Source organism: Lissotriton helveticus, chromosome 1_1 (assembly GCF_964261635.1).
Source record: "Lissotriton helveticus chromosome 1_1, aLisHel1.1, whole genome shotgun sequence".
NCBI lineage: Eukaryota > Metazoa > Chordata > Amphibia > Caudata > Salamandridae > Lissotriton > Lissotriton helveticus.
Window position 1 is genome coordinate 1,895,242,183 of NC_136057.1, and position 14,392 is coordinate 1,895,256,574.

At 50.1% G+C, this 14,392-nt stretch overlaps 1 protein-coding gene across 4 annotated transcripts in view; it reads left to right on the plus strand.

Annotated features, from left to right (window-relative positions):
• TPR (translocated promoter region, nuclear basket protein) overlaps window positions 1-14,392 on the plus strand; it is a 728,231-nt gene that overhangs the window by 542,983 nt on the left and 170,856 nt on the right. For all 4 annotated transcript variants that reach the window (XM_078642622.1, XM_078642637.1, XM_078642629.1 and 1 more), the window contains exon 43: window positions 2,021-2,193. In XM_078642622.1, the coding sequence (XP_078498748.1) occupies window positions 2,021-2,193 (173 nt within the window). The remainder of the gene's footprint in view (window positions 1-2,020; window positions 2,194-14,392) is intronic.

Below are 14,392 nucleotides of genomic sequence, written 5' to 3' on the forward strand. Positions count from 1 at the left end.
ATGGATCGCACACGCCAGTTCCGGGTGGATGACCAACTGTTTGTTGGCTACGTGGGTGAGAAGAAGGGAAGGGCGGTACAGAAACGAACCATCTCTCGGTGGGTCGTCCTGTGCATCAAAGCATGCTACTCTTTGGCTCGGAAGGAGCCTCCTGTTGGGCTGAGGGCCCATTCCACTCGGGCTACGGCGGCTTCTACTGCCCTGGGCCGGGGAGTCCCCTTGCAGGACATTTGCCAGGCGGCTACGTGGGCCTCGCTGCACACGTTTGCAAGGCACTACTGCCTGGACAGTCAAGTCCGGAGGGACGGCTTTTTTGGCCGTTCGGTCCTCCAGGACTTTCTGGTGTAGGTTGTATTGGTTCGCAGACCCACCTCCGGGGTTGGTATTGCTGGGGTATCTATTCTAAGGTAAGGAATCTAATACTAACCTGTTTCTTTCAGATGAACAAGTTACTTACCTTCGGTAACGATATATCTGTAAAACAGTATTTAGTATTAGATTCCTTACCGCCCCGCCCATCCTCCCCGTTCTGCGAACTGATACCTAGGGTTAAGGACATCCCTTTCAGGGCCCTAGTTTCAAATGGCACCAGTGTTAGTTCTCACATGGCTCTGCGTGTTCTGGCGCGGAAAAGCTGTGTGCAAAGAACTGACGTCAGCGCGCGGAGGCGGCGTCTATATACTCCAGCGACGTCATCACGGCGCACGACGCCGACGACGCGGAGCCGCAGGGGACGCCTGCAGACGACGCCTACTGACGCGCAGGGGTACTGCTACGCAAAAGTTTCCGGATCCAGACTGACGCCTGGGGATATTCTAAGGTAAGGAATCTAATACTAACTACTGTTTCTTACAGATATATCGTTACCGAAGGTAAGTAACTTGTTCTTCTGGCGTGGAAAGTTGCAAAAAGTAACTGACCTTGGGGTGCCTGGGTGTGGCTTATGTAGGCTCCGCAAACATCATTACTGGCGCGTATGCCAACTAAACTACGCGAAGCTGTGCGACGCTACCTACTGGCGCAGATGCCAACTAAACTACGCGAAGCTGAGCGACGCTACCTACTGGCGCACATGGGTACTGCTCACAAACAATTTCCAGATCCAGTCTGATGCCTGGGGATAATTTTGTAATAAGGAATTGGCGGCTAGACAGAATCTCTACTAGACAAAGTGTTACCGAAGGTAAATAACTTTCTTAAAAGCTATCGAAAGGATGATTGTGAAATAAGCACAAACCTGCAATCTTTAAAAACTTACCCCATTTGGGATGTTTGTATTGTTTTATGGCACTTGCAGTGATGCAGAACAGGTCATTGTTACCCTGTAAATTGACGCGTTTCCCAATAGTAATTATAGACATATACTTAAAGGTTCGAGCATTCTTCACACCTGCTGCACCTTTTTGCAAAACGATCTTATGCTGTTGAGTCTGTCTCATTGCTCAAAGACCTATAATATAATAAATAGGCACAGGTATGTGACAACTAATTGAGGGCATCATCCTGCCCTGATTATCTTCTGGGTTTCTGCACTAATCTTTCATTTCACTAAACAATGTTATATGCAGCCCGTTCCTGCCCCCAACTATTTTTTAATCCGACTGACTGTACGTGACTGGTAAATTGATCCAGTGGAGAATTATTCTCCTGTAAAGAATAAGGTGACAATTTGTGATTTTGTATTTTCTCACTACATCAGATGTTTGTTTTCTACATTTTAAAATCCTCCTCTGCAGAATTTGACCGGATTAAATAAATTTGCCTCTCCATTGTGTCTGCTTCTTACTGCCGTCTCCTGCATCTCCCTACATTTGTTAACAAGCCCTCAGGAGATGCTAACCTGAGACTCGGTTGGCACTGTATAAAACTCCACCTAAAATAAAATATGTATAGATTTTGAACTCTTATCAAAACAAAATTGCGATTTGCCTCAGATGCATGAGCTCTTCTGTTATCAGATAGGCCTTTTTTTGATGCCTGAATGTTTTGAATGACCTCTATAACCCAGTGTCTGTTTCAGGTGAAGGTGCTGCAGAGTCCACAGCATCTAATGAAACCAGGGAACAACCAAGTTCGGCTACCACTGACCGACTCGGACCTAGACCCCCACAATCTCCACGAAGACCACCACATCCGCTGCCACCACGACTGACCATTCACGCTCCTCCCCAGGAGCTGGGACCCCCAGCACAGGTGCCTAATGCAATTTGAAACCGTTTGAGTGTCTCTGTGTAATGTTCATTGAAATGTTAACCTCCTTCGTAGTTTTGGGGGATGTGTTAGTGTTGATGCAAAACAGTAATTTTTGATGCACTTTTGGAACTCTGTTAACTTAAAGTTTTGTGGGTGGTTCAAGGTTCAGCAGTCACTCTTGGAGGAGAGTAGAGACCTGAAAACATGCAAGTCTAAATTCAACTTCTATGTCTTCTTTGAATTGCATTGACATATACTCCACTAACAACTAGTCCCTTGCAGTCCTACTATATGATTTGCATTGAGGCACTTGAATGAAGATACTGACTTCTTTTAGGTGAGACTGAAGTAAATAATGGGGGGGTCACACATTAAGCACAAAAACTACATTTTTAAAGGTGGTTTGCTTCAGCATGTATTGTTCAGACCATCATTTTGGCAATATTTGCTTATCTTTGTAAGCTACTGTCTAATTTGTTGACCAGTCTTTGATGCATTTGTCAGTTGTTTAAGGTGGGGACTGTTCTGTTTTAAGTATTGTAAATTGATCTGTATCTATAGTTTTTTACGGGTTTATGCAATGTTAATGTTTTGTTGCTTAATAAAGGTATTTCACTATTTTTTTTGTTTAAGCTTGTTTTTGAAAATTGTTTTAATAAGGTTATGACATTTTCCATGTTTTACTTGCTGGGTTAAAACAGTACATTAAAAAATAGTTTGCAGTTTGATTTGCAATTAGAGTGCGTACCTCAGGCTTGTATTTTCTTAGTTTCTTCATTCCAGGCGGAAAATGGCTGGTCTTTGTACGTGATGTGCTAGTAATGGCTTTTTTTTAGGTGTCTGTTGGTAAACTTTACTTAGTTGATGATTTGAGTTGAAAAATCATAGTATTGGTTTTTTTTTAAAGAGGGAGGGGTTCTTATTCTCAACAGCATTGAGTTTTAATGTGATTCTGATGTCCAAGACCATAATTAGGTGTCATTCCACAAAATTAGATTTATTTAGATCCTAAAAGTTTAATTGTTACAAGTTAATCTCTTCGAGGAGGGTTGTACTTCTCTAATAATATTTTGGTAACTAGTTAATACGAACGCTCATTATTTTACTGTCTAACTTATGGTCGGCTAGGAAAATTACAACTTTGTATTCAAGCTTGTAACTGGTCAATCCCTATGTCGTGGTCAGGAAAAAGGGGCACAGCAGGTAGACCGGGGATACTGGACCCCTTTCTGATAGATACATCTGCCGTGTGGATTCCTCACCTTGTGAATATCCCCTTGCGTCAGCAACATTCGGAAATTCTTTTTGTAGCTTCGCGCCGACGTGGACGTCATAGAGACACGGCATCACATGCGACTCCGCTGATGTCACCGACGCCTACAATAGGCCCACGCCGGCGTGATGACATCAGTTCCCTTTTTGCCGCGTCGTCGACGCTAACGGTTTCGGGATACTCAGTAGCTTTTGGTAACTATTTTACTGTTTTTCTTCGTTTCTTTGTTCTCTTGCCTCTTTGTCTCCTTATAATGTCGACAAAGAAGACTGGATTTAAGCCCTGCAGGGAGTGCGGGAAAATGATGTCCGTTACGGACCCACACCAGGACTGTATTTGGTGTTTGAGCTCCGACCACGACGTAGATGGATGTTCGTCGTGTCAAAAAATGAACCCAAAGGCCCTGCGAGAGAGGGAGACCAAACTTCTTGTAGCGAAACTGAAAGCCGATAAAGGAAAGAAGTCTTCAAAATCCCGCTCGAGGAGGTCAAGATCAAGATCTCGAGAGGAGTCGGCTTCGAAGTCTTCGTCGGATCATGCTTCGAGGTCGCAGAAGAAGCACAAGAAAAGGAGACATGAGTCTCGATGTCATTTGGGTGAGAAGTCGGGCTCGAGGTCGCACAAGAAAGTTAAATCGAAGGTAATTCAACCACAAGAGGTTTCGGATCGGGAAGATGAAGCCTCGCCTTCGGAGTCGCAGGTTCAATCTCCGACTCCGGTTTCCAATCCGACTCCGATGCCGTCTCCGGCTCAAGAAGAGGTAGAGGAAGTTCCTAATGAGGAAGAAGAATCGGCTCCTGTTGAAGAACCGGATTCGAATCTGCCTCGATCGGCCTGAGAGTGATCATCCACCTTTTCCTGCACCAGGTCAGGATCCATCAGCATTCTTGAACGCTATGTATGGAGTATTCTCGAGATCATGGTACCCCTCTGGTGCACCTTCGGGTCCCATGGGTCCAATGGCATTTAATTTGGGTGTGCCTCACTCTTATGCCCCGGCACCTTTCATGCCGTATTTGCCAGCCCCGACTCCGCTGTGGCAGTACCCGGCTCCACCGAGGTCGACGCCGAGGTCGACGCCGGCTCGACCGAAGTCGACAACTCCAGCACCGGCGTCGCCCGCTCCAAGCAAATCTTTGGAGCATCCTTCTAAGCCTTCGGATTCTGTACCGACGTCGGCTCTGGCGCCGTCTGAGTCGATGGTGGATCCGGCTGCGATCCCTGTTAAAGAGAGGTCTAGGAGGGAAGCTCAACGTCTCCTGGAAGAACGGAGGTATTATGAGTCTCATTCAGACTTGGAGGAAGGTGAACTGGATGAGAATTATTTCGAAGAGCTGGCTGATGCTAGTGGCCTTGATTTTTGCCCTGAGTGGGTGTTACCATCAGGTCCGGATTCGCCTTCAAAGGATGTCCAGCCATATCACGTGGTATGGAGAAAGGCAGCAGGACTTTTAGGCTTGACATTACCAACTGTTGAGTTTAAGTCAAATCTACTTACAGAGGTACTCCATTCTCCGAGCTCAGCTGTAGAACCATTACTCCCATTTAATGAGGCATTAACTGAACCTATTATGGAGGTGTGGAAAAAGCCTCTTTCTGCTCCTGCTGTCTCAAAGTGTGGCGAGGAGATATAGGGTGGCTCCCGAGGACCCTGCCTTTTTATCATCTCACCCTTCTCCTGAAAGTCTAGTGATTCAGGCTACGTGCTCTAAAAAGTCAGTTGGTGCTTTTCCCCAAGTGCCTGGTGACAAGGAGGCCAAGAAACAAGATCAAGTGGCCAAGAAAACTTTCTCCTCCGCAAGTATGGCATTAAAGTCAACGAATGCCACTTGTCTTATGGGAAGGTATGTGCACGCACTTATGGACTCAATGCGTTTGTTGATTCCTAAGGTTCCAGAGGACTGCAGGGGAGACTTTGAGGAGGTATTATCTGATACTCAAGCAGCAGCTCGTCAGGTTATCCAGAGCGGTCTAGATACTGCAGATTCTGTGGCACGGATCATGGGCACTGCGGTTGCCACTAGAAGGTCAGCTTGGCTGAAATCCTCGGATTTGTCTACGGATGTGCAGTCTGCACTTTTAGATTTACCTTTTGATGGAGTTGGACTCTTTAGCAAAAAGGCAGATACAGCCTTAGAGAGATTTAAGGATAGCAGGGCAACTGCTGGATCTCTTGGTCTTGAAGTAAGAGGTTCAACGACCAGAAAGTTCAGAGGTTTTGGACGCTCTTCTTTTCGTACCTATGGACATGGTCAACAGCAGCAACAACAGCAGCAGCAGCAAAATACCTTGTATAGGTCATACAGGGGAAAGCAAAGGGCACGTCCTCGAGGGCGTCAAGCCTCTTCCTCCTCCACTTCCTCCAACCCCCCAGCCACAGAAAAGCAGCCCTAGATCCGCCATTCAGGATCATGTGGGTCCGGTGGGGGGTCGGCTTACCCACTTTCTACAGGATTGGGAATCGGTTACATCAGATCTTTGGGTTCTCAATCTCGTAGAAAATGGGTATGCCCTTCCCTTTCGGGAATTCCCTCCCAATTACCCTCCTTGCCAGGGATATTGCTCAGAGGAACATCTGGTTCGAGGCATGTGGGCTGCTAAATTCATATCTTAGCATTAGATCGCCGCCTAGTGTTGGGCTCGGATGATTGCACATTGTTGTCCTGGAAGAGTCTTCGAAGTATCCTGAGATAGGTGGCTCCTCCCCTGGACTACAGTGCGCATGGGCATCGGCTCCATCCCCAGATTGTTTTTTTCCGCCATTGGGTTCGGATGTGGTCTCGACGTCTTACTGTCGGAACCAAGAAAAACTAACTTTTAGCGGCCAAAAGGCCTCGATTTTCTTGCGTCGGTATTGTCTGCGCACGGTCTCGAGTCTTCCGTCTCTTGGAGCCGGAATAAGCGGAGTTTTCTTCGCTCTCGGAACTTTGAGGCCTTCTCATCGCGACACGACTGCAAGCCTTTTCGGACATGGAGCGGAGCCCGTTTAAGTACTGCCCGCTCTGTGGGTCCAAGTACCCACACATCGATCTACACCCCGTGTGTAACAAATGCCTTTCGCCTGACCACGACGACGGCAAGTGCAAGTTGTGTGCACAGTTCCGCTCAAAGAAGACTCTCAAGCTTCGGCGCGCGATGCGCATGGAAGCTAAACAAGCGGCCCCGGATCCGGAGAACATCTTCGGCGACCAAGACGAAGAGGACCAGGGTCATCATCTCCAAATCTCCCCACCCGAGACGGAGGTCGAGGCGGATCCGGGAGACGACGACGGAGTCGCGGGTCAAGGCCTTGAATACGTCGACGAGGTAGGAGACGACGATGAGATTTATGGGGCCGCGGCGGATAGCTCAGGGGACGAGCTCTGCCCCGAAGGTTACGAGGATACCGACCGGGACACGGGATCGCCTGTCGGCCTTACCCAAGACCCGTTGCCGCAAGCCACGGCCCCGCCTTCGGGCCCGGCCACGGACTTACTTGCTGGGCAGACTGTTTCGAAACCGAAACCATCGGGATCGATGACACCTAAAATGGCCGACCCGAAAACGAAACCGAAAGTTAAGGACTCGAGTGTCCCTAAGATGGCTGCCGTGCCGGTGAAAACGACGGTGCCCGCTACCCCATCGACTCCGTCGACCTCCGGTCCGCAGAAGTCGAAGAAGTCCGTCGATTCCGATGCTGCGAAATCGAAACCGACGCCAGAGGAGGGGTCCTCCAAGAAAGATAGTCGGCACGGGACAGCGGCTACGACGCCGTCAAAACCCGCCAAAGTCGGCTCCAAGGAGGCTACGCAGGCACACGGAAAGAAGTCTGTGCCCCGAACGCAGGAATTGGAGGCGGTAAAGACAGGATCCACGCCCAAAACGCACAAGGCCCACAAGGACGTCGGATCCGAGGGGAAAATCAGACCATCCTCGTCAGCGCCGACACAAACTGTGAGTGTGCCGTCCCCCATAGCCGAATCACTGAAAAGAATCAGGGAGAAGGCCTTTGCCCCGTCGGCTCCGATACCATCAACGCAGCCGCGAAAAGACACTCCAGAGAAGCCGTCTGGGAAACTTCTCTTTATTTTGCCGCCGAAGGAGGCGCCAAAGGCATTTTCAACCAAATCGGCTCCGAAACAGGTGATTTCTTCACCGACTGGCCCACTTCCACGTCAGGTACTCGAATCCGAGGACGATTCGGAGCATTTCATCGACGCTGACACAGGCAAACTTACCCTCTATAAGAGGAAAATCACTTCGGAGCCAGTGGACCCCTATGTCATCCCACTAAAGAAGAAGAGGGTGCCCCTTGACGCCTCAGGCCTCACGGAACCAATCCAGCCTCCTCCGAGACTGAGCCCTACTCCCTCCCCAGAACACTCTGCGGGTGAGGGGTATGATGAGGACGAGCAGTACAATTTCCCAATCAATGAACCTGATGTGCAACCCGATTCATATGATGACACTGGTGACCAGAACACCCAAGGTGCGGGGCAGGACCCGCAGCCTTTTAATGCACGGGCATCCCCGACTGAGGATTCAGCAGGTTTTCATGCACTACTCGAAAGGGCGGCAGCCAATCACGATGTGGACATGCATGCCGACCCTGTTGAGGAAGACTTCCTTTTCGACACTTTTTCAGTCTCTGAAAGGACAGTAAAGACACTGCCTATGCTTAAAGGAGTCCTCAAGCATGCTGGGGACATATTTAAGGAGCCTACGAGAGCGAGAGTGGTCAACCCTCGCATTGAAAAAAAGTACAGACCTGCACCTGCAGACCCCGCATACATTCGGGGACAATTGCCACTGGACTCTCTTGTGGTCGCCAATGCCAGGAAACGTGCCAACTCCCAGACTACGGGTGAAGCTCCTCCCCCGGATAAGGAATCCAAAGTGCTAGAGGCAGGGGGCAAAAGAGTAGCTGCACAGGCATCAAACTTTTGGCGCATCGCCAATACACAGGCGCTCTTGGCGCGTTATGATAGGGCGCACTACGACACCCTAGAACAGATTGTACAACACCTGCCTCCACAGTTCCAAGAGGGCACCAAACTGCTTATTGAGGAAGGAAAGCTAATCTCAAACGCAGCCATCAAGTGTGCACTTGACGCTGCGGACACAGCTGCTAGAGCTATCAACACTAGCGTTATGCTGAGACGACAAGCGTGGCTCCGCATCTCAGGGTTTAAACCGGATATTCAGACAACAATTCTTAATCAGCCAGTCAATCCTGATAGTCTGTTTGGTCCGGATGTTGACACCACCCTAGAGAAAATAAAGAAAGACACAGAAACTGCTAAGTCTATGGGGGCCCTACAGTCACAACAGTTTCGTGGCAGCAATTTTCGTCGCTCAGGTGCACGTGGAGTCACCAGAGGACAAATGGGTCAACAATCCCAGTTTGCAAAAGGTGGGGCACAATCCTCGTTCACTAAACAGAACAAGGGAGGTTACAGGAATAACAGCAACAGAGGTCGCGGCAGAGGAAACAACAGCTCCCGCACCTCTACTCCAAGCAAACAGTGACTCTCTGTCACTGCCCCCCGACCACCTAACACCTGTCGGGGGGAGACTGCAGCAGTTCCTGCCCGTCTGGAGAAACATCACCACAGACAGGTGGGTGCGACAACTAGTCCAGTATGGTTATTGCCTAGAGTTGAAGTCCACTCCACCCAACATCCCGCCAAGGCAACGGCCTATGTCCGCAGAGCACTTGCTCTTATTGCAGCAGGAAGTAGTGGTGATGCTGCAAAAGGGAGCAATCGAGCTCGTGCCGGTGGGGGAGGAAGGCACGGGGGTATATTCCCTGTACTTCCTTATTCCAAAGAAGGACGGATCTCTCAGGCCCATTCTAGATCTACGTCCCCTCAACCTGTACATACTATCAGAACATTTCCACATGCTTACACTGCAACAGATTCTTCCCTTGCTAAACCAGGGAGACTTCTTAGCAACCTTAGATCTCAAGGATGCTTATTTCCACATTCCACTACACCCGTCACACAGGAAATACCTCAGGTTCACTATTCAAGGCAGGCACTACCAGTTCAGAGTCCTACCCTTCGGCGTCACAACAGCCCCGAGGGTGTTCACCAAGTGTCTGGCGACAGTAGCGGCGCACCTCAGGAGGCAGAACATCCATGTCTACCCCTACCTAGACGACTGGCTCGTGCAAGCCAAGTCAGAGCAACAGTGCACCGCAGACATGTCGACTACAATTCACCTTCTTCACGATCTGGGTTTCTCCCTGAACTACCCAAAATCGCATCTTCAGCCGGCGCATGTCCGGCAGTTCCTAGGTGCAACGATCAACACCCTGACGGCCATGGCTCAGCCAAACCAAGTCAGGATAGACAGCATGCAGGCTCTGATCCAAAAGTTCAGGCCACAACACTCGCTTCCAGCGAGAGTGTTCATGCAGTTGATAGGCATGATGGCCTCCTGCATCTTCATAGTCCCTCACGCACGACTACATATGCGCCCGCTCCAGGAGTGCTTAGCGAATCAGTGGACACAGGCTCGTGGGCAATTGACAGACCTAGTGTTGGTTACCAGTCGGGCATACGACTCTCTGCATTGGTGGACTCCACACAACCTTTGCAAGGGCCGACTGTTCCAAGAGCCCGTGCCGCAGATTGTCCTGACAACGGACGCATCTCTCCAGGGATGGGGAGCTCATGTGCTCACTTACACAGTGCAGGGACTATGGACGACGCAGCAACAAAAGATGCACATCAACTATCTGGAACTGATGGCAATCTTCATGGCGCTCAAGTCCTTCATTGTACATCTGTGCAACAAAGTCGTGCTAGTCCGGACGGACAACATGACCGCGATGTACTACATTCAAAAGCAGGGAGGCACCCACTCGCCACAGCTGTCTCATCTGGCTCAGAGCATGTGGAAGTGGGCCATTCAGAGGAACATTTTCCTCATGGCAGAACACCTCCCAGGAAAGGACAATCAGATGGCGGATCTGCTCAGCAGATACAGCCATCAAATGCACGAGTGGGAGATACACCCATCTGTTCTCCACCCGTACTTCCAGCAGTGGGGTCATCCGGAGATAGACCTGTTTGCCACAAAAGAGAACGCAAAATGCCAACTCTTTGCCGCCAGGTTCCCTCACCCACAGTCGCAGGGGAATGCGATATGGATGAACTGGTCAGGCAAATTTGCGTACGCTTTTCCGCCAGCCCCTCTAATACCGCTGGTCGCAAGAAAGCTAAGGCAGCACGAGATGACTCTCATCCTGGTTGCTCCAACGTGGGCGCGCCAGGCTTGGTACACCACGTTCCTCGAACTCTCAGTGGTGCCGCATCAAAGACTGCGCCTCACGCCCAGTCTTTTGACGCAGAACCATGGAGACATTCAGCATCCAGATCCACAACAGCTCAACCTGGCGATCTGGCTCCTGAAGTCCTAGAGTTTGGATACCTTAACCTACCTCCGGAGTGCATGCACATCATCAAGGAGGCGAGGAAACCAACTACTAGAGCATGCTATGCTGCAAAGTGGAAGCGTTTTGTCATTTACTGTACAGCCAATGACATCAACCCGCTAGATGCATCTATCCCCAACATCATCTGCTATCTGTTGCATCTTTACAAGTGCAATCTAGCGTACACTTCCATTCGGATACATCTATCCGCCATAGCGGCTTATCTCCAGAACAGGCAGCACCTCTCTGTCTTCAGGGTGCCTGCCATTAAAGCCTTCCTTGAAGGTCTGAAACGAGTCATTCCCCCAAGAACACCGCCAGCTCCGGTGTGGAACCTCAATGTCGTTCTCACCAGACTGATGGGACCGCCATTTGAGCCACTGCACTCGTGTGAACTCCAGTTCCTTACGTGGAAAGTAGCTTTCCTTGTAGCTATTACGTCTCTGAGGCGTGTCAGTGAGCTGCAGGCGCTCACAATCCAAGAGCCATTCATTCAAATCCATCCAAATAGGGTAGTGCTACGCACTAACCCCAAATTCCTTCCGAAGGTGGTGTCACAGTTTCATCTAAACCAAACTATTGACTTACCAGCATTCTTTCAAAACCCGCAAACGGTGGCGGAAAGAATGCTCCATACCTTAGATGTACGGAGGGCGTTGATGTACTACATAGACAGAACACAACCCTTTAGAAAAACAAAACAACTCTTTGTTGCCTTCGCACCACAACACAAAGGCAACCCGATTTCCAAAGCAGGGATAGCCAGATGGATTGTTAAATGCATCCAGATATGTTATCAAAAAGCCAAGCGCACTTTAACAATACCCCCCAGAGCGCACTCCACACGCAAACTGGGGGCATCCATGGCTTTCCTAGGGAACATTCCTTTAGAGGATATTTGCAGAGCAGCCACGTGGGTTACACCACACACCTTTACTAAACACTACTGTGTTGATGTGCATTCCAAGCAGCAAGCTGCTGTAGGACAGGCTGTTCTGAAGACACTTTTTCAGGTTTCTGCAGCTGGCACGGGCAACCGCCGCTGATGGAGGGACTGCTATGTATTCTATGCTAAGATATGAATTTAGCAGCCCACATGCCTCGAACTGAATATGCTACTTACCAGTATGCATCTGTTCTTGGCATGTAGGGCTGCTAACATTCATATCGCCCGCCCTCCTCCCCGGTGCCTGTCGCAGCTGCAGATATACTATTGTATTTATTCATTAGCATGGACATCCTTTACACTTTTCACTCCATCTTCTGCCACAATGGCGAAAAACAATCTGGGGATGGAGCCGATGCCCATGCGCACTGTAGTCCAGGGGAGGAGCCACCTATCTCAGGATACTTCGAAGACTCTTCCAGGACAACAATGTGCAATCATCCGAGCCCAACACTAGGCGGCGATCTAATGCTAAGATATGAATGTTAGCAGCCCTACATGCCAAGAACAGATGCATACTGGTAAGTAGCATATTCATTGCTCCTACAGGAGGAAGTTCAAACTCTGTTAAGAAAGGGTGCGATAGAGGTGGTCCCAGAGCAGGAAAGGGGTCAGGGATGCTACTCCCGGTATTTCCTGATTCCCAAAAAGGATGGCAGGCTTCGTCCAATCCTGGATCTCAGGATCTTGAATCTTTATCTGAAACAAGAGAAATTCAAGATGCTCACCCTTGCTCAGGTTCTTCAGGCACTGCTGGAAGAAGACTGGATGGTGTCGCTCGACTTGCAGGATGCGTACTTTCACATCCCCATCCTGAAGTCGCACAGGAAGTATCTCCGTTTTACGGTGGGATCGCAGCACTATCAGTTTGCGGTCCTTCCGTTTGGGCTTACTACTGCGCCTCGAGTCTTCACCAAGGTGATGGCAGTGGTGGCGGCGCATCTCAGAAGGTCAGGGATTCCTGTATTCCCTTATTTGGACGACTGGCTGATCAAAGCAGAGTCGTCAGAGAGAGTGCTCCATCATCTGCGAGAGACAACCCAGTTGTTGTACAGGTTGGGTTTTTCGATAAATGTACCCAAGTCTCACCTGGTGCCCTCCCAGCGCAACCTGTTCATAGGTGCTGTACTGGACACAACTGTATGTCGTGCATTCCCTCCTCCTCAAAGGATTCACGACATACAGGAAATGATTCCTTTATTTTACAATGGAGCGGTCGATCCAGTCCTGAAGGTCCTTCGCCTGCTCGGTCAGATGGCTTCATGCATTCTGTTGGTCAACCATGCACGTAGGCACATGAGGGCGCTCCAGTGGTGCCTCCGCAGGCAGTGGTATCAACACAACGGAGATCTCAGGGAGTCAGTGAGGATCTCCAGAGAAGCTGCGGCGGATCTGTCTTGGTCGAACGTGGAAGGCAACCTGTCTCAGGGGAAGCCTTTTCAGTTGCCTCCTCCGGTGGCCGCAGTGATAACGGATGCATCCACTCTAGGGTGGGGTGCTCATCTGGGGGATCTGGAGGTCAAGGGTCTTTGGTCTCCAGAGGAAAGGTTGCTTCACATCAACCTTCTAGAATTGCGGGCGATAAGTTTGGCGCTCAAGGCCTTCCTCCCTTCCCTTCGCGGTCGTTCGGTCCAGGTCCTGACGGACAACACGACCGCGATGTAGTACATCAACAAGCAGGGAGGTGTGGGGTCGCAGTGTCTCTGCAGAGAGGCTCTGCGTCTCTGGTCCTGGGTTCAGGACCATCAGATTTGTCTGATGGCGAATCATCTGGCCGGAGTTCTGAACGTTCGTGCAGACAGTCTGTCGGCAGTTCTCTGCCGACCACGAGTGGAGGCTTCACCCGGGAGGTGGTTCACGACATCTTTCAGATGCGGGGGACTCCTCGGGTGGACCTGTTCGCCACTCGCGAGAATGCTCACTGCCTGTCTTTCTGCAGTCTCCAGTATCCGATGCAAGGAGCCTTGGGGGACGCGTTTCAGTTGAGTTGGGGAAATCCACTCCTTTACGCGTTTCCTCCCATACCTTTGATTCCTCGGGTTCTGAGGAAGATTCGCCAAGACCGGGCCCAAGTCATATAGATCGCCCCAGACTGGCCAAGAAGGGTGTGGTATACAGATCTTCTCCACCTCTCCTCTCACCCGCCGCTCCGTCTCCCTCTCAGGGCAGACCTCCTCTCTCAGATGGAGGGGCAGGTTCTACACCCCCACCTCCAGACATTACACCTTCATGCCTGGAGATTGAACGGGGCAACCTGAATTCCTTTTCCCTCCCGCCTGACGTTGTGGATGTCATCTTGTCAGCCAGGCGTGACTCCACGAAGTCCATCTATTCTTATAGATGGTCAAAATTTGTCACGTGGTGTGGGGAGAAATCTATTGACCCTTTGAGAGCCCATTTGTCTGATGTTCTCCAGTTTGCCCTTTCTCTGGCGCAACAGGGGCTTGCTGTTGCCACAGTGAAGGGCTATCTTTCAGCGCTGTCTGCATTTCTTTGTTTGCCTGACCAGCCATCTCTTTTTAAATCTCCTGTAGTTTTAAGGTTTTTGAAGGGCCTC